This window comes from Megachile rotundata, chromosome 14, assembly GCF_050947335.1.
Source record: "Megachile rotundata isolate GNS110a chromosome 14, iyMegRotu1, whole genome shotgun sequence".
NCBI lineage: Eukaryota > Metazoa > Arthropoda > Insecta > Hymenoptera > Megachilidae > Megachile > Megachile rotundata.
In genome coordinates this window covers 13,745,379-13,771,204 of record NC_134996.1, presented here as the reverse complement: position 1 = coordinate 13,771,204, position 25,826 = coordinate 13,745,379, and the positions used below count along the sequence as shown (strand labels likewise).

Genomic DNA, 25,826 nt, shown 5'->3' with positions numbered 1-25,826 from the left:
TCTCACACTTCAGCTGCGTTAATACGTGTATATATATTTATATATGTATATACATACCGGTTCGCGTATCTCTGGTAATATATTAATTAACAGTTATTGTTGCCGTTGTCATCTCTCTCTCTCTCTCGCGCGCTCTCTCTCTCTTATCACCTTTACATTTATTATTTATATTTATATTTATAATTATATTTATATTTATATATTTATATATGTATATCAATTAATTATTGTTATTATCGTCATTATCTTCCCGCTATCGATTTATTAAATACGTTAACAATGGTCGCAGCTCTTTTTTCTTGTGTTTCATTTTTTTATTCTTGTTTCTTCTTTTACGTAAAATAATTATACATCTTGACAAGTGTGTTTGTCCATTGGCGGAATCGATACGAGATCCATTCGTCCGAATTGCTCTCGTATTTAATTTATAAGTTCGTGTGTGTACTTGTAAAGTTCGCTTAATATGCAAATTGTACTAAAAAGAACGGAGAAGGCGTCCCCAACGAAAATCGACCTTAGAACAAGCTTTTTAGGAATCCGGCGGGACCCGCCTGTTTTTGCATCGATTTCAAGTCATTCGGACACGTCGTTTTTTTAATAATTTTTAGTCGTTGCACGATAATCGAACGCGTGGGTAGGATAACATTGATGAACAAACATATACACAAAGCAAATACGATAATCAAGCAAGCAAAAGAACACGTGGTCCGTACGTGTACGAGTCGTGTCCAGGGTCAGCGTGAAAATTTAAGAAATCAGGTGGTTAGTGCTTTATCGATATTAGCTTCAGAATTGTTAAACGTAGATCGAGTCACGCAAAGACTTTTGTAATCAAAGTTAGATGGAATCTCTTTGCGCAATACGATTTAATATACTCGGAATCTAGTTTGTAAGTTGAACACAAGTTGCATACTGACCTCTTGTTGCTGTGCAGTTGCGGCTTGTTTCAACTTTGCTTGTGCGGCTTTGAGTGCACTGTAATAAAATAAGAAAATTGTTAATAAAAATTGTACATCAACACTTATCGATCATAATAGGTCTACTTACTCTTGAAGTTCTCTGATTTGTCTTTCCTTGGTGTTCTGCTCTTCCTGAGTCATCTGCATCAGCTGCAGTAACCTCTCGGTCTCTGCAGCGCTTCTGGTCGACTCTTCTTTCGCTTTTTCCATCTCCTTCTCGGCGGTTTCCAGAGCCTTCTGCATTTCTGCCAATCTTTTGTCCGGCGAGCCACCGCTCTGTACAAACAATTTTAATGTATACCCTTGCAATCATTAATGGGATGTTTAAAAACAGGATATGAAAAGTTAGCCCACCCTTTGCAATTGTTGCTCCAGCTGGTCCATTTTCGCTTTTCGTTTCTTCAGGTCCTGTTCGAGACTTTGGAGCGACCTCTCCTTCTCCTCTATCGTTCTAACTTTCTGTTCTACGGACTTGGCTCGTTCTTCCGTCTGTCTTCTCTGTTCTTCCAGCTGTCGTTTCTGATCCTCCAGTTGTCTTCTCTCTTGAGTAGTGTCGGTACCAGGTTTCCCGGCGCCAGCTTGGAGTTTCTTGTTCGCCTCGTGCAAGTCCACCTGCATCGAAACGACTCGTGTCAATTATCATTCGTTAGACGATCGCATGCAGAAACTCGACGCTACAGCTAGGCAGATGAAAGCCGCGTTACTTAAGAACCGCGACCATCTTGTTCGCGCTTTGACATCGAGTGACGTGCTTCGAACGAAAAATGCAAGTGGGTGCCTTCGAATCCGTTCGATGCCAAAGTGCAAATCGAACAACGAGTTTCACAAAGCGTTCACAGTGTTTAACAAATTCCCAAGCGTTCACAGAGGGTGTACAACAAATTTTCACGCGAGTCTGATCGGTGTGGCTATGGTCACGGCGCAGGTAAGTAAACGGATGCATGGAACGCAATCGAAAAATAATTAAATTCGCGCTGGTGAGAGAAACGACTCTCTCGCGATTCTAGCCAGACGTTCATAGGCAATTATAAAATGTATAATATATAAATTGTATGTACAAATACATATCAAAAATATACGTATGCGTCGAGATAAAAAATGTGAAGGTGAGGGTAAACAGGAAGCGCCTTTCCCTTCGTTTTTGTCATCATTTCACGCAAATTCACGCATCGCTGTGCTTACAATAGAACCATTTTCTATCTCTGGCATTCGATACAGTAGGCATGCTGACCAAACGAAAACAGGAAAACCAAAAATGTGATATTCGTGAAGGTTACTCAATCGTTGCGAAGTCGCGCAACAGAACTGCAGCAATAACAACGTGTCAAATATATCGAGCAAAGACACGATCGTAATATCTCTTCATTGTGCCTTTGGAATCGATTAAACGCGATATACAATCACTACGATCGTCTCCTTGCCGTCGCTGATGATGGTGGATCACTTTAAAAATTTTGACAATCACAAATTACCCGAAGCTTTTACCTTGTACGACAGATTCTCAAAAGTTTCAGAGTGACTCACGTAACAACGATAAACATAAGGATAAAAAACGGCATAACCATCGAACATATTCAAAAAGAAAGAGCAATGCGCGATCGGCCGTGCTTGAAGGCATTGATGTAACTAGGATAAGGATACCATATCAGATCAAGAGCTTTTGGGAATTTGAGGATTTGGAGATGTGGAAATTTAGGAACTTATTCCTTAGCATATTTTAGAAGTTCCCGCTCCCAAGTTACACCAATGCTTGAAGGTAATCGCGATAAAGCCTACCTTACATTGGTAAAGTGGTTGATCAAGTAGTAAAGCACAGGTTACATTGGGAGAGTAAATGATAGTGTACTAATCACATCCATTTACTATATTCAGACATTAAAACTATGCTAGTAGAACCGATAGGGTAGTACCGTTAAAGTTATCACAGTATTACTCTAACAGCACAACTTGTCAGACTTAAAGCTAATAGGTGGAGTAAAGTAGGATATCATTGCATAGAGTAACCCTATCATTAGTCTTACTCCATCAATCTAATTTACTTGCATAAGTCTACCATGACCTGCTTCAGAAATAATCAAAGTAATTGGTTAAATAGAACAAGACTTGTAGAGTAATATACCTTCCTCCAATACTCCATAAAACTAACTAAAACTATCGTAACCAAACGCTAGTCTACCACTTGCTCTATCAATGTAACCCGTGCTTAATGGCTGATGGGTATCAGGGTTATTGTAAAACAAAAATTCGTGGGGGATGATATGGTGAAGGCGATGTTGCGCTTCGCTGTGAAGTGTGACGGACGCCCCGAGATATATATAATACATGTACGCAACATAAGATGATAAATATGTGCGGGTGCAGATCGTCTCCGTTTTCTGTATATAAACATGTGTATGTATATATATATACACATAGACGCATCGGGTCGTTGAACCGTAATATATATACATACATATATATTATATATATATGACATTTATTTTTTTTGCGGCGTGTTATGAGAGCTGTGGGCGAGTTCTGCTTCGTCGACGACGAAGGCAGAGGCTGCGGTCGAAATATGAGAAGACATAGAGAGACGAGAGAGGCGCGTGATGTGTCGGCAGCCGGTCGACAACGATCGACCAACGGTAGGCAGACATAGTGCAGACAGAGATTGCGGATGTAGGCGTAGTAGTAGTAGTAGTAGCAGTATTGGTGGTGGTAGTAGTAGTAGTAGTGTAGGTCAGCGCGCGAGCGAGTGCAGGTCGTGCTGCTAACCTGATTTTTCTCGAGTTCCTGGCACAGCATTTCGAGCTGCGCCTGGAACCGCGTGCGCTCGACGGCTGCCTGCTTAACTTCCTCTCGCGCGCGCTCGAGCTCCTTTCGCAGACTGGCGGCCTCCTGGCCGTTTCGCTGTGACTGCTGCGGTTGTTGCTGTTGCTGCTGCATGGTCTGCTGCATCTGCTGGATCTGCTGTTGCTGAGCATGCACCTGCCTCTCTGTTGTCTGGATGCGTTTCTGTAGCTCCGCAGCCTGCCTCTCGGCCGCGTCCGCCCGTTGTTTCTCCGTCTCGCAGAGCTTCCTCCATTGCTCGAGCTGCGCGTCGCTCGCGCCGCCCGCGGCCGCGGACGACTCCCTCGTCGCGATCTGCTTTTGAAGTTCCTGCACCCTCTTCTCGGCTTGCTCGGCCCTCTGTCGTTCCTTGGTCTGTGCCTGCGTCAACGTCTGCACCTGCTGGTTCAGCCGATGCACCTCTCGCATCTGTGCCTCGAGGGCCTCCTTCGCGGCTCTGTCGGGCGTCTGAGCGTGTGCCCTCTGCTGCTGAAGCTGCTGCAACCGACGCACCTCGTCGCGCTGCCGCTCGAGCTCCGCCTCGTTCGCGTTCAACTCCTGCTGGAAGTTCACCAGCATCTCCTGCGACTTCTCCAGCTGTATCACCAGCTGGTCCCGCTCGACTTGCAGCTGCTTCGCCTCCGCCTCCAGCTTCTCCTTCACCTTCTCGATCTTCTCCGAGTGTTTCTCCCGATTCTCCAGGATCGCCGCCATCTTGTCGCGCTCCAACTGAGCGACCTTTAGCTCTTGCTGCATATGGGCCAGTTCCTCGCTGCCGGCCATCTGTTGCTGTTGTTGCTGTTGCACCCGTCTGAGCTCCTGTCTCAGAGCTTCCCGTTCGTCCCTGAGCAACTGGATTTCCGCGGCCAACATTTCCAGCTCCTTCTTGTTCGCCTCGGCCGCCTCTTGATACTTGGCCGTTTGCATGTGCGCCTTCTCCAGCTCCTTGGCCAGTCTGCCCGCCTCGAGCTCCACTTGGTCGCGCGCCACGATCGCCTTGTCCAGGCTGGCGCGCAACCGCTCGACCTCGATGCTCGCGCTCTCCGATCTGGTCTTACCCTCGGTTTGCATCAGTCTCTCGAGCCGGACAATCTCGACGCGTAGCTTCTCGTTGTCGGCCTCCAGGGCGTCCGCTCTCGCCTTCACCTTGTCGTGACGATCGCGTATCTTCTCGGTTTCGATTCTAGCGCGCTCGATTTCGCCGCGATTCCGTTCCTGCGCCGCGGTCGTCTTGCTGGTCTCCTCTCGCGCCCGCTCGAGCTGAAGCTGCGTCTCGTGCAGCTTCGCCTCGAGCTCGGCGTTGCTCGACTGTATCCTCTTCAGCTCCGACTCCCGGCCCTCCAGACGCTCCCGCAGCTTGTCCACCTCCTGCTGTAGCCTACTACCCTCGCTCTGCCACTTCTCCTGCTCGTACTGGTATTTACCTCGAACGCCTTCCGCCCGTTCCAAATCGGCGCGAAGCCTCTGGGCGTCCTGCTCGGCCTTCCTCGCGCGCTCGAGCTCCGTCTGCGCCTTTTCCAGCCGGTCGCGGAGCCGCTCCACCTCCAGCTTCGCCCACTCGTGTTCCTCCTTCTGCCGTTCTTGGCTTTCCTGATACTTGCCGAACCGCGCCGCGTACCTCTCGCACTCCTCGCGAGAGCTCTCCGCCTCCACACGCAGCCGTTCCGCCTCCGCTTGCGCCTTCCTCACTTCGGCCTGCTGTCGATCGTGCTTCTCGTACATCTTCTCGATCTCCAGCTGCATCCGCGTCAATTCCTCTTGCGTCTTTTCCGTGGCCGCCTGAGCCTTGTTCAACTGGGAATGTGCGCGTTCCAGCTCGAAGCTGATCCGCTCGTTGTCCGCGACCAGCTTCTCGCGCTCGTTCTGCAGCCTGCGCATCTCGATCTGAGACTTCTCGTATCGTTCGCGCACCATCTCCAGATCCACCGTCAATCTGTCCAGATCCTCCTTCGATTTCTCCTCGTGCTCTTTCGTGCGGCCCAGCTGAAGCGCGGCTCGGTCGTACATTTCCTGCACGCGAGCCAATTCCTCTTGAGCCTTTCTAGCCTCGTCGCGGCTCTTCGCTGCTAACATTTGCTGTTTCTCGGCTTCCAGTTCTAGTCGGTCTTTGTCGGCTTCCATCACCTCGATGCGGTTCTGCAGACGATACACTTCGCTCTGGGCTCTGTTGGAACAGAATAAACTCGTCATTGATGATCATTTATAGTCTAGATTTTAAAGACATGCTAAGAATATTGTCAGGGACTAACAAGTGGTAATATTAGGTCAAGTTCAGCTAAATTTTACCTATCGTATTTCTCCAACATCTTCTCAAACTCCTTGTTCGCGTTCTCCCGTTCTTCGTGAGCCTTGTTCATCGAGTACTGAGCCTTGTCCAGCTTCTCCTTCAGAATCTCGATTTCGGTCAGAGCGTCGTCGCGTTCGAGCTGCCCGGACACAGAGCATACACTGTGCAATCTCGTTCTCCTTACCTTTTATATCAATTCAAGTACTCACGGTTAATTTCTGATGGGAATTGTGCACCTTCTCCCATCTCTCTTTCACCAGATCAAGCTCCGACAACACGTTCTCTTTCTCCCGTTGCAGCTTCGTTATCTGATTCTGCTGGAACTCTATCCTCTCGTGTAGCTTCTCCGTTTCTTCCTGGAAACCGTCCCGTTCCTTCTGCAGCCGCTGCATTATCATCTGAAGACAGGAGAAGAGAGCGTGACCACTCTGCTTTCTGGGATCAATGTCACATCCAGTACAGCTACTATTGTGCGAGGACATTATTTGCCCAAGTGTACTTGTAGTACTACGTTCTATTGTCAGCGTAGCTGTACAGACGTTGATTTAATAGGACTTTTTGTTCTCTGAGGACTTCATAAAGCAGGAGTGAATGTGGCAGCAAATTATGACGTCAACTAGGGGAACTGTGGACGTCTGTTTTCATTAATTACGCCCGATCTCACCTGAGCCTTTTCGTATTTATCCTGAAGACGATCCACTTCCAGTTGAATTGTTTCTCGTTCCTTTTGCATTCTAGTCGATTGTCCGAGGGCTTTGTCCAGTTGGCTTTGAAGATTCTCGAAGTCGTAATTCTGTTTTTCCCTTTCCATTTGCATCTGTCAATTTCAGAAACAATTGGTATTAACACGAAGCAATTAAATAGAACAGTCAAGTTTGAAGAGTAGACAAAGAGAAGAAATTAATCGCTGAAGATCTTTAAAGCAACAATGTTTAAACAGCGTATAATCTCCATAAGCTTCGATTTACCCTGCGGATTTCTGTCTGTGTCTTATCGAGTTTCTCCTGAAGCTTGTCGACCTCGCTTTGCGATTTGTCCAGTAGATTCTGCAGCTTATCCTGTTGAAGTTGTGCCTTGCCAAGTGTAGCCTGGGTCCGTTCGAGTTCCTCTTGTGTCTTTTCAAGTTCCGCGATCGCCTTGTCCCGTTCTGAATGAAGCCGAGCCACGGAAGCTTGAGCTCTATCGTACTCGTCCCGAAGACTCTCCTGTTCACCCTGAGCATTTTCCAGTCTCGCTTTCAGCCTGTACACTTCACCTTGACTCTTTTCCACCTTTTAAAATACACATATTATTCGAGTAATACTGTAATTGAAATCGTAACGCAAAAAGTATTACTAATTGTGACTCTGAGATTTCTGATCATAGAACTGCAAATCAAATTGAATCTTCCAAAAAATTTATCTTGTGCAAAATCGTCGAACAATAATTAAAGGAATGAAATTCAACTTTGCAACCACTTGATCCGCAGTTTCGTTACCAGTTCGTTTCTCTATCGTCGGAAGAAAATTAGACTCGATCTGGGTTGAATCGATCGCGATTAAAAGCCGATTGTTCTTGGGTGCTGGAATCGAAGCTGCCGACTCGACCCAATCGCTCATTAACAGCCACGAAACGCGACCAACTACAGATTATGGTTCGAGGGACTATTTCCGTGGCTGATCATCCGGAAGGCACATTCCTTTGACGCGAGATCTTAGGTCGATTCGATTTGTTCGTCAGCGCAGGAAGCGATTTCTCTTCGAACCAGTTCGTTGGGTCTCTGATCAATCTACCGGTTAATTGCTGACAGATGACTATTACTCTGGCTAACATTACTTTTCAAGTGGTCTTTCAAGATTTCAACTAACATCATCATCACAGAGAGGTCCAAACGATTAATAAAATTATTAGGCCAGCTAGATAGATAGATTCTGAATATCTGGCCACAAGTTGTTCTTCTAATTTTTACCTTTTCTTGAAGAGCAGTAGCCTCAGCCCTGGCTCTTTCGTTATCAGCCTGAGTGACCCTGAGTTCAGCTTGAGCTCTCCTGAGTTCCGCCGCCGTTTTCTCAGCCCGTTCCTGAATCCTGTCCATTTCCTGCGTCGAGTTCAGAGTACTTCTGCCGTATGTACTTTGAGACCTTTCCAGATCGTGCCTGAGCCTCTCGTTCTCCAGTTCCAACCTGGTCAACCTTTGTTTGGCAGCCTCCCAGTCGGCGCCGCTGCGACCCACCTCGGACGCAGCTTTGTCGAGTTCCGCTTTGCTCTTGCCTAACTCCGACTGGGAGCTTTCCAGCTTCGCCTCCAGTCGGTCTTTTTCTGCTTGCGCTCTCTCCAAACGGGTGCCCAGTTTTTCAACCTGTGGAGCGGGTCCAAATCGTATCAACCTAGTATTGCTACGACTTGGAACAATATCAATCGTGCGGGATATGTCAGGGTGTTTTATGGAGGAGTGGTTTCTTTATGAAACTGGAAGTTATATTAGAGTTTTCTTAGGAGGGCTACTTGGAGATTATGATCTTTCTGGATAGATGATTTTTGGATAGATGACTTGAACCTTCATGGATTGATTCAGGATCTTTGGTTAATTTTGTTATAATGAATGGAACTCACTTCCGATTCCAACGCGTGGATCTTCATTTTGTATTCAGCGATCTCCCTCTCGTGTAAGTCCCTTTCTTCCTGTTTCTCCTGCTCAGCCCGATCTCTCTGTTCCCGTAATTGTGCCATTTGCTTCTCTTTATCGCCTATCGCTTCCTCGAGGCTGCTCAAAGCACCTTCGCTGCTGCAGTGGTGTGCCTGCATTGCCGTTAGACGAGCCCTGGCCATGTCGACCTGGTTGTCCTTCTCCTTTAGCAGATCCTCCAGATTTTCGATCTGAAGTCACAACAACTGTGCTGTCAACACTTCCTGCTTTGATTAGTATCGGTCAACACGTCAACGTTGAACAATGGATTCTTCGAGGATATGAAATTGTGGATGTTGAGGTTTGGGTAAATTGTTAGATGTAAACGGAAGGTTTTGCAATTTCACGCTGAATACGAGTTAAATTGAAACATGCTAACGAATTGAGTCACGGTGAACACTTTCGTTGAATTTTAATGACGAGACTCTAATGACGAGCTTGAATCCAAGTAAAAAGCGAATAATAATAAATTCTCACTTACCTGCGGTCTTATTATCTTCACCGACATCATTCATCACATTTACGCAACTACACTGACAGCATCTAATAACCAACGTTCGACAACAAAAATATAAAGAACAAAATTATTCCTGGATTGCAGTATGAATAAAACAAGGCACGTGATAAAAATAATCGTAAAAGCGAGGTTGCCTCTACAATCGAGGTCATAATCGACGATAATCAGATCATAATTATAATCGGTCACTAGAACAACAAATAAATATAAGGTAAAATAATAAATAAACAGAACATAATTTCTCTAAAATGATAGTTTATTCGACAGAACACAATGACGGTACAAAACGAAAAAAGAACAGCGAACGAAAAAAAGGGGTGCGTTGCGAAACTTAAGGACGGATATACGGTGACACGTTTGTACACGTTCTCTACAAGGCTTTACAACACTATGACAAATTATTGCATAAAAATTGTGTCGTGCGCACACACCTCACTCATTCCAATCGACGGCAAGATTCACACTCATGCGCACTCCAACAGCCGCATCGCATCGTGGCAATACTCTACGCTAAGTGTGCGCTTCCTCTATCGTGTAATCGACTTTAATCGTAATTAATCGCCAGGGGAAAATTTCTCTTTCAATTAACGGGCTACCAGGAAAATCCATTCGGATACTTAGCAAATACCAACTTTATACACCTACGACTACGCGCTGGAATTTTTAAACGAACTCCCCATTAAAATATATTTCATTAAAAATGGAACGAAAAATATTTTAGTAAATTGAAAGGTGCAAAATTATATAGAAACCACCCTCTATTTAAGGGTTGATAATGATTCTTTTTTCGCGACAAAACATTATTTTGATTCAATGGGTTGTACTGGGATACCAGAAATAAAGTTCAAAAGGAGGCTATGATTCTTTGGGGATAGGGTTGGAGAAAATCGAACAGAGGATATTAACCTTTTCAACCCTGTTTTATACCTGACGTATCATAGCATGTGTAACTTGAGTGATGGATTCGATACACATAATCAATAACGTTCCTGTGATCTTTACACTGTCTGACCTTGTTTCTGAATTTATTCACTTTTAAACGCTATTTCGAGCTTCGACTGATTCCAGCTCATCTTTCACTTATTTATTCTTCTCAAAAAATGACTACATTCGTTACTTAATCTATGATTACTACAAATGAATGTATGTTTCAAAAATAATAAATTGTCTCGAACATGCTATGAAACCAGTGCATCTCAGGTGGCAAAAGATTAATTACATATGTTCGATCTTTCCCTAAAAGACCTGTAATATTCTTAAAATAAGGAAAAGGTTCAAGGGCACTCACCTTGCGCTGAAGAACATTGATCTTCCTGTCTTTAATGTCCATATGATCCTTCAGCTCAGTCAGCTCGGTGTTCATGCGATTTCGTTCCTGTTGCGCCTGCATGGCAGCCTGCGTCTTCTTTTCGATCATGCGATTCTTTTCCTCCAACCTCTGCCGCATTTCCTCCACCTGCACACGCGTGAAACGTCATGGTGTTGCAGATTCAATTGCACGCGACACGAAATGGCCAGTCGAAACGTGAATAAGAGGAGAGCTCTGCACGACCCAGTTTCCTGCAGCCCGGCCTTCTTTTCCCCCGTGACCTACCTTCCACTCGATTTCTCCGGTTTCGACTCTGATTCATCCCCCTATCAAGGGGTTAAAGATGTTCTTGGCATACGGTTTCATTGATATGTTTCTTTGCAACTTTCTTCAGAATTTGGGAGTTTGGATCTTGGCAACTTTATCAGGTTAGGGATTTGGAAATTTAGAACAAGGATTCGGCTTCTGAAGAAATTTCATTGGGGACTGAATTTTGAAGAAATCTCCAATTTTAAAATTAAGAAACTTCAAATTTTTAAAAAGTACATTAGATTTTTATTATTGGAGTCTCATAAAGGTGCAGGCCAATTTTATGTTTGTTGATTAGTAGAAAAGTAAACTTACGTCAGCCTGTAGCATGTTATAATGTTCCTCTTTGGCGCACAACGACTCCTTCAGCACCGTGATGTGTCTCTGATAGTCCTGGTGTTGTTCCTCGAGGGTCTTCATCTTGGCGGACATCGCGAGTAGTTCCTGGTCCCTGCGCTGCACTTCGGTTCGTAGCTCGTCCAGCTGCGAAAAGATTCGTCGTCCAGAAGAGGATCAGTCGGTGTTTCCGTGTGAACATCAAAGACGACGAAACAACGAGCGACCAAGGCGCGCGGCCTCGAGTCCCTCCGTCGTGACCGAATACGACGACGATCAGCTACCGCGTATGTACTTACATGTCTCTGACAGAAACTACTAGGTCGAGACGTAAATCGAGTGTGAAACGGGTCAACCGTTCCGTCTTTCGTTCCGATTCGACAACTTTTCGACATGGCTAATCGAGCTGTATTTCCGCTCAGGGACCCGGAGTTAACACGCTGTTATGTTTCGGCTAGTTTTAGAGCATATTTCTTTGCTTGACATGTTCAGTTATCTTCCGTTTTACCAGCTAGGATCGTAATTTGATTGCATAGACTTCGCGTGTAGCATTTAACGTTGAATTCCAGCGAATATATCAACCCTGAATGTGTCAAGATAAAAAATGATACCTCAAACTGCAAAGCTTGGAACAAACTTGTAAGTATATAGCCAGATTCGTCATCGTACTCGGACAGGACTGTCAATACTGAGCATGCAGCGAATATAGAAACCAACGATACAACGTTACAAACAAAGTGTCTCCTGCGTGTACGAGAGATACATTTATACGTGTCGAACAAATGTCAGGATGACCGGGTGAGGATAACCTGGACCATTGGTGATGGAAGCCAGATCGGGACGTATTATGTATTTGTGTCTCTCTCTTTATTTTCGTGTACGTACCTACTACGCTCGTCTGATCTACTCTGGTGTCGGCAGGCCGCGTGTGGATCCCGTCGCGAGCTCTACTCGCTTCGGGATCGCAAGCAGAGAGTTTACACATCTAAATGTATTTTTTTATTTACTAACTAATCAACTAGCAGAGTACGCAGCGTGGAGGAGATATCGCGGTCCTCTTCGCCGACGCTCACTGATCGAAGTATTACTTTTTAATTGATTGGTCTCCGCAATTTCAATCTTCTATCTTAGTTTTTTAATATTAGCAATAAAGCTGGATAACTTCTTTTATTGTAGGTTGTATAAATTTTCCAATTAGAAGTATTAATAAAATAGTAAATATTCATTCCAAATAGGTTTCATATTTTTCAGTCACAATTGCTTAATAATGAAAAATTATCGGAAACTTGTTAGACAAATGTTAGTAAATATTTGTTGGACAGTTCGTCAAAATTTTGAGTAGTGATCACTTCTTGAAAGAAAGCAAACTAGAACCTTATACTTCCAACATAAGGAAGTTAGCGACAGAAAGTTTTAATCGAATTTTTTCTTCCTACATGAAATTATAATACTTCGATGAGAGAGCAGATCGACCAGAGGACGTGCACGCGCGTATCTCAGCCCAAAAAAACCCAAGCGTCAGGGATCGATGGATCGATCGGTCATCGAACACGATCGATCATCGTTCCCCTCTCTCTTCAGCATTCTATATCGTGCCAAAGTGATGAACAACAGGTTCTACGTAGAAGCGAGCCGATAGCTCGTGAAAATTCCTCGCCGTTTCCGGTTCCCGTGGTGTTTCTTCCCGACTGCCACGAGTCACAGAAACAAGTAAAGAGAGATAGAGACAGAGACAGAGAGAAAAAAATAAAAAGAAGAAACAACAGAAGGATCTACTGTGACTATCTACGATTCGTCGTTTAAATGTCGCGCGCACAGATGAAGGTGCGCGCGCAGTTACGCGGCAAATTTCGAACAGCGGTGTGCGGCGTCTTTCCTCGAGTTTCGTTGCGTCGCAGTTCGGAATAAAACACTGCGGCGCCGTTTTATTTGGCTTTTTGATCGCGAACGGTTAGATCAACGACTCACACCAGAGAAAGGGACAGAGAGACAGAAAGAGAGAAAGAAAGAGACAAAGACGTTTAGAGTGACTAGATAGTTCCAAGACGAGTTTAATTTATAAGACGAGTTTTAATTTAGTAACAATTGTATTAAACCTCTGTTAAAGATTCGTGAAATGAAATCGAGATTTCTAAGGTCCAAAATTAATTTACTTGAGGTCAATTCCAGACGGAGAATGTCTATATTTCTGGCTCACGTTTAAGAATAAATTAAACAGCAGCTTACTGGAGCAGAAACAATCAAATCCCTTCTGATTTACATTTTCAAGTTACCGAAATAAATATTTTTGAGAAGATTATGATTTGAAAATTCACGAATTTCCTAGCGAAGTCGTCCAGGAACTTACTGGCCACGCAAATAGAAATAGAAATAGAGAGAGAGTGGTTGTGTTCGTGTGTGTGTGTCGGTGTGTAAGAGAAAGTGTTACTACGGAACATCGAAACACTCCGTTACATAATACGGTAATCACGTAGATGGAAACGAAGGATAGGTGGTTGGCTTGGAAGTGCTTCTTTGTCGGGTGAAGAATATCCTTACCTCCTCAGAAAGCTAGAATATCGGGGCACCACATTTAATAATGCTTCGCTCACCACGAAGGCCGCCCAATTCCGTTTCCCTATATTACAATCCCACGCTTCTTAACCCTTTCGTTACACCCTACGCAAATGTCCAAGCAAGTGAATCAACTGTCAGTTTCATGATGGGTAACAGTATCGAGAGGGTTAAATTTGTCAACTTAAAATAACTGCTGATCGGATTTGATCAATTCAATAGAAACGAAGGTGTTTGGTAATTAACTTGTTATTAAAAGATGGGAGTTGGATCAGTTCAGCGGAATTGAGGGCCACCATCCATTGCTGACTTATCGCTAACTTAGCTCTAGCTTAAGTGATAATATCCCTTATGGCTACGCGAAGGGTCACGTTCGGTTCACCTGACTCCGTAATTTTTCTCATTAAAACTTCCGTTCGTTTCGAATTCAAGAAACACTTTACAGTTCACATGTACAAGTTTGAAAGAGGAGTGGCAACTTGTTATACTGTAGCCTTCATGCAATCAAATTAATGAAGGTCTCCCAGTATATTACAGATAAGAAAACTTTTTGTCCAGCACAAAATGTCAATTTCCAAAAGTAGTTATTTGTCAAATTTCACTAAAATATAAGATTGCCTGTCTGATTAACAAGGGTGGTTAAACCGAACGACCCTTCGTCTCCGTGAAACATGGAGAATTCGGCCTCGAGATGATGATGATGATCCTTTGATGATTCTTTTACCTGATCGCATCGAATCGATCAACTAGATGATGACAGATGCATCCGAGAGTGGTAACGATACGAATGGTGTCTGCGTGCATGCTGCATGCATCAAGGTACACACAGGACCAAACAACACCGGATACTCGCATGCTTTTCGCTAGAAATCATGGTCATCGATGAACGAATCGCGTGATCAAACACGAACAAACGATGTTCCTTCATTGAACATGATAATCTTTGTCTACATCTTCTAGGCGGTGTGATACTCCTATTGAATGTGGGATCTAGCTCGATGGTCAAGCTTGTCCAATTTCCTATGGGATTCCTTGACACTTTTTTCAATTTAGTCTTTGAACTTTCAAATGTTACGATGCAAAATTAGATGATAAATTAATGTAGCTGCAAGAGCGTTGAATTTTTCAAGGAACCCCATCAATCAGATCTTCATTCGGGATCTAATAACTTCTACCTTGATTGGAGAGACTGCGACCTAGAAATGTCTACTTTCGCTATCTTCATGAAAAGTGCAATCTTCTTGATGCCACCTGATGGTCACCCGATCATTTATTAAAGCCCCAAAGTTCACTTCTTATCGTTATCATTAATACGTGACCGTAGACAGGCGACAACAAAACATTTCGCATCTTCAAACGTGCCTACAAATTCTCACTGACAGCTGTGAGCAAGGTTCATTTGAGAGCGTTATAACTCTCGAAAGTCTTGCATGTGGACACTATGGACAGTGGTAGATGACTAACATCGCTCTTAGTAGTACTCTCATGAGTGACGTTAGGTTCTAAGAGCGACGTTAGGCAAAAATTAGCACTGTCATAACGTGAGCATTCAGAGTCCCTCTCTAATATCAATCTCAGCGTGGATTAAAAGTTTGAACATAGCCACTGAGAGTGATATGAGAGGACCAGCGTTCAGCAGTAGTTTGTGCTGAGAGTGAAAGCTATATCTGTCAGCGGACTCACAATGTGAACACTGGGTGAATATTGTGGCAAGTCAGCTGATATTCGCAGCGCTCTGACAGCGTGTGCTCAGAGTGACGCGAAGCGGTGTACTCTCCGAGTGATAGTGAATCATTGAGAGAATCATTCAGACCATGCCGAGAATGATTGTTGGTCAACTGACAGTAGTGTCCACACGCGATAAATACTCTCGACAGCTAGTGACACGAATTCCGCTCTGAAATGTACGCGTACCCTAATCGATTACTCCTACTCTCTGGACGCATGCATCATGCCCGGTATTGCATTCGAATTCTACGCGACGAGAGAACGGCGAGCGATGAGCGTGCGATGAGAAATGCTTGTGATCGCGTACGGCTCCCAAAATGTATCGCGAATACTCTTCTTCTAAGCAATTCGATCCTGCTCGAAATTTACGCGAGAGTCGATGTATGTCTGATGATCTTTGAGAGAAAGGACAGGGTCATAGGACACGATCCTGTTTGCGATCTTGCGTTTGTTCTAAGCGACTGGCTACGGGTGAACAAATGAAACGAGATGATACGGGGTCAAACTACATTGCAGATGGGGGTACAGTGCGTGAATGGTGACAACATGATGGTCTCGATATTGTGGCTTGGTGAGAGTACGAACTGGTTCCTTTGCTACGAGATTATGGCGACTGATCGGTGAAAGAGAGGATTAGAGGATCTACCAGTGGACTAATTGACCCGTGCCTTCGATGTGGGGATAACTGGAGTCAAGTCAGCTCTGTATGGATAGGTGATTAGGCTTTCCGAAACTCTGACTTTGTTCTGTGGGTGATTTGTCCACTGGTAGCTGGGCTTAGTTTACATTGGTTAAGGCTGATATTAGGTAAATTATTGATGGAGTGTACCGTGGTTTCTCTTAAGATATGAAAGTTAAGCAAAAGAGTTACTTTACCGTAACTACCTTTACACTAGAGACCTAGGTTACATTAGTAGAATATTTAACGCTCGAGATGTGAAGCTTTTTAGCACAGGTAGCAAACTATATCACAGCCATGACTAGCGCTAGATCTTTAACTAGCACTTGAAGCTTAGGCTACATCGGAGGTAATGCTGGTATACCCACCACTTTACTAATGTAACCTAGGTTTAAAGCTAGTAGAGTAATAAAATAATTGTACTAATTTAGACCTTGCAAAGTAACTCTACCTAAATTTCATCACCACAGCTCCACTACACCAAATCTCCACAAGTTTCTACCAATGTACGCTAGGCTTTCTTCCCTTTCTCGATCAACCGCCACAAGGCATGATTCCCTAAATGACTCGAACTGAACGATTACGGAGGCTGATGATGAAGATGAACATGATGAAAAAGTTTCAATCAAGAATCCTTGTTGGATCGTTGAATGAACAGACAGGAGAATCAGGAGAAGGATCAGAGAATCATTCTTTCTTTCTCTCTGTTATATTTATTATCATTGCTTGTCTCGTGACAAGTTAAAGATACAAGGATACCAGCTGCAAATGGAAGATCAGGAGAGAGATAAAATCTGGAAAGGACGAAGGAGATCCAGCAGGATCTCGAAAACGATACGCGTTCGAACCTATCGACAGGTTCCTTCGATCGCTTCGTAATCACGTGTTATCTCTCTTTTTCGTTTTTTGGTTCTGTCTTCGTAGCACCAATGTCGGACCGGTTACGTGAGAACGAGATCGTCGTATTGTTCTCTCGTGGAAACGGAATTCCAAGGCTTCAAGTATTCTCCGAGGGCGTTCGTTTGTCGTCAACGGATCCGAAAGAGGATCGGTAGTACGCTCGAACACGCGTTCGTTTTTTTTTTATTATTTTTTTCGATTCGTGGACCTTGCGAACGTAGAGACTCGTCTCCAGGACATCTGACGCGTGAGATCGTGAAATCGTCGTCGAGATGGAAGGATGTCCGGAGATCGGGGATGTCCTTGAGAGCAACGCACGTCGATTTTCGGTCGCCACTGTTCCATTCCTCGGAAAAGGAAGACCGGGAGGAAAGATCAGGGTCATTTCAGGGTACACCCAGCTGCGACCTCTGGTGCAACCCTGTGCAATTTCTCCGATTACAAAGAAAATGTCTAGGGTCTCGGCCGTTTCTCTCGGGTCGTTTCAATGGTGACACGGGGGACACTTATCTCTAGCCTAAAGTAGAAAAATAAAGATTGTCGGGGACCTCCAAAAACGTGGGGAATCGTGTTCAAGAAGACCGTGATGGAACCAGAGCAACTTCACTCGTGGTTTCTAATTCCTAAATTCCCTAGGGGTAACACCAGCAGCTCGAGGATGATCATTAGGGCGTCAGGGCGGGCTAAAACGCTTTCTGCTACGAAAATATACGGTTCATAGGCTCTGCGTCTGTTTTCGTTTATGCGCGCTTTTCCTACTGTTTTTCGCGTGCACGTCGTCTTCTCGCGAAACGTCTTTTAGTAAGGCTGTACGTTTTCTGGGGTCAGATTAGATGGAACGGTTTACAATTGAACGAAAAAAATATAGGATGTTTCGTTGAACATCGGTTCATTAATTTGAACAAAAAATTATTTAACACAGAATTATTCTGATACATAAGCATTTGAATACTTTATGTAATATACACTTTTTCGAAACACCCTAAACATATCCTTGTCTATTTAGAATAAATCTTTGTACTTTACGTGTTGAGTGTTTTCGAATGTCCAGAGAACGCAAGGCACATCACGGACGTTTCACGAGGACGCACAGGAAAACGATACAGGGACCCTAACTCGACCGAAATTACTTGCGTCTTCTAAGAAGACTCTCTTCTAATCGAGGGATTACACGTTAATAACGTCAACGTCTATAGATAATCTAGAATCCAACAACGTATAATATGATTCTCTAAGGCCTAGACATTAGGTACGCACAGTTGCTCTCGGGCTCTACACGTAGTAGCTACCGAATTGTAACTTTCTCATTGACTTTCTCTCGGAATTGTTCGAAACCCATTTTCAAAAGTTCCCTCTTGTCCCGTGCATTTCCTCTTTTTCCACCGTATCAGATTGACCCAAATCTACTACACGATCGCGTAGGAAACTTTTCGAGGATCAATATACAGCGTCGAGCACGATACTCTTCCCTAGGGAAAAAGCTGACGTTAGGGAACCGGACACCACACTGTCTTTTCCCCTAGGGCTAGTGTGCTCTGTGTAATACAATTTCGTAGAAGAAATTAATATATTTAGGAGAAAATTAGAGGTTAATTCTTCAGGGAAAAATTTCGAGGTTAATTTTCTGGGGGACCCCTCTTAGAGGAAATTTTGGAAACATCGATCGTGAGAGTCTTTCCTAGAGACAAAGGCTATATCGTCTTTTCTCTAGAGAAGGCTAACGTGCTCGACAGTGTACGGTGCACGGACACGGGGAACAAGGTGTCGGGTTTTCACGTAAACCTACGACTTCTTAAACAGGTACAATCGAGTCAAAAAATATAAACTCTGCTATTCGATTAGAAAGGGATGTCGAGAGGTAAAGAAAACAGGTACGCTAATGTGTTGCACCGGTGCACGGGTATACGAGTCGATGAGAAACGAAAATAATTGACTGGTGATGCTGCTGTTTGAGAATCAACGAATCAGCGACATATTCAAATGAACGTAAAAAAGTAAGCGTATCGTGCCTTAGACCCAATAATGGAGCGGTTTCTGCGGGAAAATTGTGCGTTTCTGTAGTCTTGGTCAAAGAAATTACAGCGTACCGGGTGCGGCTATAAATAAGAAGTCGTCGGGGCAGCCGGTAAGAATCAGTCGAGCTTAAAGCTTTTTTGGACAAGACGTGGTTCGACTCCCACATGATATGAATCTCGCGTGGATCGTGTTTCGATGAGTTCGTGATTCGGATGAAAATGATCGGACGAGTACCTGAAGATCGAACGGCTAAAGTCTCCGAAATCCTGATTAAGCTTCCGGAACGAGTAAGGAAGAGAAACAGGAATCATGGAAGAAGAAAGATCCCACCGGTCCCCCGGTGAAATAACCGCACCAGTATGCCGCCACGATGGAGCAAGTTTGGAGACAACCGACGCCATTTGTATTCTCAGGGACTCGTATAAACGGCATCCGATCGGTGTTTGGAAGAAAAGACGAAAGGAATCGACAGATCCGCGGGACGTTTCGATTTCAGCGTACAGTTTCCCGAAGATGCGTTCGTTCGGTTTCCTTTCCTCTCAGGGAGATTTGGGTAGAGGACACGAGTACGATGCTACGCGCGTCTCGACTTCACCGTTTCATCTTCTCCCTCCTCATTCCCTCCCTTTCTTGAAGGCTCGCTCGCAAACTCATCCACGCAGCACTCACGCATTCCTGATACTCGAATAAACGTCTCGATCCCGAGGCTAGACCCGGATCGTCTCTCCGATCGGCGTCGTTTTTGGCTGTCGAGCGGGGGAAACAGACGCTCAGCCTCTCTCTCGGCGATGCGTTATCGATACGAGACAAGGTATTTGTTATATATTATATACACATATATATCTGGGTGAGCCCTTTCTCTGAATACCTGTGGATCATCGGGTAGCGGGGGTACTCACGCAGAGGGAACCTGCGGCGTGGCAAGGGGTCCATGGTGGCACGCGACGGAGCAGAGATACTCCTAGATGGCGTCGTTCTTTTCGATGCGCACGTTGTTGATGAAGAAACTTACTTGCCGTTTGAAGTTCATGTCGTGCTTGTTGAAGGTGTGCGCGTGGAGCGCCAGTGCGCCCTGCGCCGCAGGCTCAATTTGTTTCAAATGTTGCTGCATTTGCTGGTGATGCTGCTGGTGCAACTGCAGCTGCTGCTGTTGCTGCTGTTGATGGAGGTGATGAGGCTGATGATGATGAAGATGGGGAGGATGATGATGATGAAGCTGATGGAGATGATGATCGGCGTAACGATCGGTATAGGGATTGACCACGCCGGTGGTAGCGCCCGACGAGATGCCGGCCAGGCACGAGGAACCGCCCCCACCGCCTCCGCCGCTCATGGTCCCACCTGTCGAACCGGCAAGCAATGAACTGGTTAATGCCGTGGACGACGTGTGACCATACGGTACCAGCGAGGTCATCACGGACGGTCCCCTGGCCAAGGCCAACGTGCCGGGCTGTTGCGGACCACCACCCATGCCCGTCACCAATCCCTGTCGCGTTTGCGACTCAATACCACCACCCCCCGTAGCAACCTGATTCAGCTGCTGCTGTTGCTGCTGTTGTTGCTGCGTTTGTTGCGTCAACGACGATTGTTGCGATTGTTGCTGCTGCTGTGTGCCGCAGCAGCTACTCGGTACGGCGATCGCTTTCAGCAGCTGCTCCCTTAGTTTACCGCCGCACTCCTTAATACGTTGTAACTCGGCCTCAAGCAACGCCACCTCCTTCTCCAGGGTTTGTATGCGCGCGTCTTTTGTTTCCATGATGGCCGTCAGGGTGGTGCTACCGGGCACGCCGCCTGGAACCGCCACGCTACCTCCAAGGACAGTACCGCCGCACGCATCTGATACGCTACCTAGCCCAAGACATCCGCCGGACACCGCTGCACCGGAAGACGCTGTCGACGCGTATGCCAGCTCCAGCTGCGTCTGCAGGCTCTTCAGGCTCTCGTTCGTGGCTTTGAGCTCCTTTACAACAACAAGCAATACGGGCAACGGTTACACTCGTCGATGCTCCCCGTTCTTGTCCTCGTGTCTCTCTAGCGAGCGTGCGAGGGACTTTTTTTTTATATGGTTGTTTTTTTTCTTGTGTGATGATGTTTTTTATGCGGTGGTTCGGTGGAAGAGAGATGTATTTTCTACGGTGGTTTGGTGCGGCTCCGCTAACGAACCTGTCCCGTGCTTTATCTGGTACCAGTTGCTCGAATGGTCGTAGGGGTGTCACTGCACGCGAGGATCATCTTGGTGGACTCGAATTGAACTTTTTTTATTTATTCAGTGGCCCTTGCATAATCGTGCCCGCAAAAATAACCATTTCATAAATTAATTGACTCGGGTCTAATTGAAATTCATGTAATTAAAGTCGGGCGGAATTAAGTCGTGAAGAATTTAATTATATCGAGTCGAGTCTTGTCGAACTCCCACAAAATATGAGCAACGTTAAATTGAATCTCGTCTTTCTGAATTGTGGAGGTAATACTTTTATGTGGCGCACGCGTGCAGTGGGGGAACAAAGGGCAGCGTTTGAAAGAGCTTTGAATAGCACACGGGACAGTCTCGAGGAAGCGGAAGTGGCACCGGCAGCGTCCCGGTTGACGAAAGAAAAGCGACGTTCCGCCGAGCTTCCTTCTTCCTTTGACACATCCAGTCGATCCTCCGAATGACCCACGAGGCTGTATCGTTTCCAAAGTGATCTTTCTTTTCGATCATCGACGACTACGTATACAGAACGATCTCATTTTTGAATAAATCACGTTGCTGTATATGCGGCGGTACAGGAGCACCACCGATCACCGATGACATCCACGATCGTCAGGGACCACAGCGTTCGAATATGTCGATCTCCACGATCGCAAGGTCACTCTACCAACGGAGGCTCCCGCATGAAATTTAGTCTGGAGCCTTCGCGATTAATCTCGATGACAATGTTCGTTCCACGAGATCCTCTTGCGGACGCCGGGCGCCGCCGCAGTTCTTTCGCCCACCGCGACGTACGGCCGACATCGTTGTCCATATTTCTGCTCGCGGCGTTTCGACGACTCGTTTTCGTTTCAAGTTCTCGTTTCTGCCCTCCGTTTTTCTCTGTCCTCTCGGCCGACGCGTCCAGACATTTCTCATCCTCCTTCGAACGGTCATACCACGTCCACGAGGAACACGACATTCTAACAACGAGGGAGATCACACCCTCGAAACGCGGCCACGTCGCATGGACAAGATGAAACGCGAATGCGTATCCACGACTCGAGAGGACCGTGCGATGACGATGAATGACTTCGCAAAAAATCGAACGGACTTTGGTGCGAGTGAGAAAAGTGCAGGGATGCACGATACTGGGTCAATGATCGACGTGATCACGTTGCAGGCGATGGAAGACGATTCGTGGATACGCATTACGGCGAGTGTGCGACTATGTGTGTAAGATGAATCCTAAATGTGATCGCAAATCGACGCGACGCTCTATCCTCGCAATTTCAGTCGAAACGTGGTATCGATAATGATACAACTTTGGGCTTAACTTCATCAAACGATGTTCAAAGCCTGGTCTACTAAAACAGTCGTAGCTGATCGATTGCAGGATATTCTCTAATTATCTTGTACCGTCGAGATAACTCGATTTAGTTATTTCTATTGATCTAATAACTTTAGATTAATTTTATATCCTGTGCAATCACACGTTTAGTTAAGTTTCTGTGCATCTTAATTTGGAACTTCTAAATGATATCAAGATCGTATAAGTTTTTGCTAATACGTTTATTCTAATTGCTTTCTGAGTAATTTATAGATACAATAAAGTCTCGTTAACTGACCGGGAAAATGTCTTCGGTAGGAGATCGCCGTTATCCCCACCAGTTCTTGGAACTGGTTACGAGGAGCGAGCCACCAGCGCGGTGTAACGAATCTAAAACAAACAAACGTATGTACCGCTACATGGTTCTCTCTCGCTCGCTTAGAGAAAACATACGTCGAGGATTTCATACTACTACCGCCCGCGGTAACTGCCCGGCGTCTATTCCGAGCAGCGGACAGTTAACGTGACTTTACTGTCTGCATTGACCTACCCTGAAGAATTTCACTGAATTTGTCGTCGGTTGATTTACCGAACTTGATTAATTTATTTAATTGTAGTGTTGCTTCAAGTTAAGTGAGTGGAATCATTGGCGTATGTATAGGAAAATAAAAAGCTACACCAATGCTAGTTACACCAATGAGTCCAAGAATGAGGCTATCAGTAATAGTTGTATGAATTTGGTAATTGAAGATAATTCGTTCCATTTCGAACTTGATCGTGAGTAACATCAGCATAGAGCGATATGTGGTCGATGTGCGATCACCCTGTTAGGATAAAACAGAAGATAGGTAGAAAACGATAGAGGATAAGACAATAAATTACGCGAGGAGTACGACGTCGTATTATCGCATGTCGCATCAGGTCGGTGCCAAACAGTCGCAAAGTCCTCCCTTGGGCCTGGGATCGGCTCGCCTTGACTCGACTTGACGACTTTCGGACCGTCCCGCTGCTCGTGCATCGATTACGACGATTGGCCATGATAGTGGTAAGTCGTGATGGGCAAGAACGTGTCTGAGACGTACAAGAACGAGAAGAGAGTACAATGTATACATATGAAAACAAAAGTGACCGATTTAAAGAACATTCAGGTGACGATGATCAAAATCAATAGTAGAATGAACTTTAACTTATGTCTATGAAACTTACGTAGATGTACACAGAAAAATAAAATGGTGCACTTTTATATATATATTTGTATATATATATAGACAGGTGTGTGAACGTGTGATTGTGAAAGGAGAACAAACATTCCGTATCGTATGAAAATATACACGTACAAAAGTAGCCATTCATTCGTGTGAGTGTTTCACGGGCCAGGTTTCACGAAATTACAAAATGCTGAATTTATGGAATGGTTAGGTTGTTGCGTATCAGTTTGAAACTGGTTAAAATCGCTGAATAGCTCTCATGGTATATCAATTTAAAGCCTGAAGCTCGAAATAGCTTGTCGATGTTTTTCATGCAGAATGCATGGCTGATTAAAGCAAACAACCAGTTTTGGAACGTACAAAGTTTCATATGACTTCGTGACATAAAATGCGAAGTGATAGTTCATCGATTTAAAGGTCGTAGTTCGCTGGAAATGGTAATCGATATATCTGACAAAAGGGCGGATTATTGATCGAAGCAAACGATTACTAATTTTAGAATACACGAAGTTTAATCTGATTTCGTGACAAAAACGTATTGCAAAATGCCACTTATAGTACATCAATTTAGAGCTAAAAGCCTGGACACTGCATAATCGGTTCATCGATATTCGTAACACAAAATGGCTGACCTTTCGTTCGAATTAGCGACGAATTAACCTATGAGATATTATACCGATCTTGGTAGCTTATTCTAAAGTAAAAATATTCTATGGTTCTTCTTCTCTTCAAGCTTTAAATCAATATGCGCAATGTGGGACTGTATTTCAACAATTTGATATGCAACCTAAATTCAAAGTAAGTTCAAAATTGAAAGATTAGGTAAATTACTGCTCGCTCTAGATTTCATAGAGCTTATAAATCATGTACGATATATTGATTTGCATAATACCGCGAAACCCAGCAACCGTACGCAATGACGTGAGAATGTAACATTGAGAGAAAATGAATGTAATGTTTCTCTTACAGAAAGAATCAAAAGTCTCGCATGGTTCGCTGTCCCCTGTCCTTCAGCTTCCGGTCGTGAATATAGGGTCTACCGTTTGAAATAAACGTTTGAGTCTGTTGCGTCGGTTCACTTCTCTTTCTACGAGTCTACTTTTATTTTATATGAAAATTATAATTAATTTTAAAATTAAAATTATAATTTTTTACATTTAGTAAAAAATGTTTGTTAAAAATATGTAAAAGGTACAAGCTCAGAACACAAGTGGTTATTAAATAAACAGAAAAATTATGAAGTACTTAATTAATATTTGTACGAATGACTCTCTGCTGGAGTTTTATGTCACTGAAATGTCAGTAACATGTAACGCTGTAGAATTCAGGTGAAGGGTTGAGACCTGACTCGACTTTTCACTTAGACTTTTCATTCGTTTGTTGTTTTTTCTAGAGCCGATTTCACGGAGTTCGAGTTCGGATCGATGCGAAAGTAGTGAGAATCTTTACTGTGAAAACCATCTGTAGTATTTGCGGATTGGATCGAGTTTTTCTTGCTTTCCGAACTTCGTGCTGAATTTAAGAGAATCATTTTAAATTCTAATTTTGTTATTTTTAGAGCTAATTTCGAGGGGCTGATTTTGCGCGAACTTTAATACTAAATAGGATTAATAATACTAATAGGATAAATTGCGCTCTCTTTTGCTGCAGAGAGTTACGAAACAATAACAGGTTTCGATAGTTTCTGAATTTTTAACTTCAAGTTTTCCCCAAATTAAATTAAACAACATTCAACAATGAAATTAAACAGTTAAGAATAGTTAACACGTCCCAAATGGCCTATCCGCGAAAAAGTGCATTCAGAAGTGGACAGACGCAAAGAGCAGCCAAACGGAAGAGAAACTCAAAGTGAAAAATACGCGACTGTAAAAATCGTAGCAAGATCGTGTGTGTTTCTCTTTGAAAGAGAGTGTACCTGTTGGGTCCTCCCTGGGTGGAAGAGGTCACGTGCATGTCTCCTAACTTTCACGTATTTCATAAAACTGACGGTGTTGTTGATCGAATGTTGTGGTTGTTGTTAAACGGGGTGAATGACCGAAAGGGCGGATG

The 25,826-nt window shown here is 44.4% G+C and overlaps 1 protein-coding gene across 3 annotated transcripts in view; it reads right to left on the bottom strand.

Annotated features, from left to right (window-relative positions):
• Positions 1–412: 412 nt before the first annotated feature.
• brp (ELKS/RAB6-interacting/CAST family member bruchpilot) overlaps positions 413–25,826 on the bottom strand; it is a 55,630-nt gene continuing 30,216 nt past the window's right edge. Inside the window, exons 5-19 of one of the 3 annotated variants that reach the window (XM_076539472.1) lie at positions 23,452–23,640; positions 20,082–21,029; positions 11,173–11,340; positions 10,528–10,695; positions 8,650–8,913; positions 8,006–8,395; positions 7,026–7,328; positions 6,722–6,874; positions 6,267–6,455; positions 6,057–6,196; positions 3,717–5,934; positions 1,314–1,571; positions 1,048–1,235; positions 918–975; positions 413–551 (exon numbers count right to left, since the gene is read on the bottom strand). In XM_076539472.1, the coding sequence (XP_076395587.1) occupies positions 516–551; positions 918–975; positions 1,048–1,235; positions 1,314–1,571; positions 3,717–5,934; positions 6,057–6,196; positions 6,267–6,455; positions 6,722–6,874; positions 7,026–7,328; positions 8,006–8,395; positions 8,650–8,913; positions 10,528–10,695; positions 11,173–11,340; positions 20,082–21,029; positions 23,452–23,640 (5,670 nt within the window). In that variant the 3' untranslated portion in view covers positions 413–515. Of the gene's footprint in view, positions 552–917; positions 976–1,047; positions 1,236–1,313; positions 1,572–3,716; positions 5,935–6,056; positions 6,197–6,266; positions 6,456–6,721; positions 6,875–7,025; positions 7,329–8,005; positions 8,396–8,649; positions 8,914–10,527; positions 10,696–11,172; positions 11,341–20,081; positions 21,030–23,451; positions 23,641–25,826 lie in introns of those variants that run through there. The other 2 variants (XM_076539473.1, XM_076539474.1) reach the window with 2 other exon arrangements.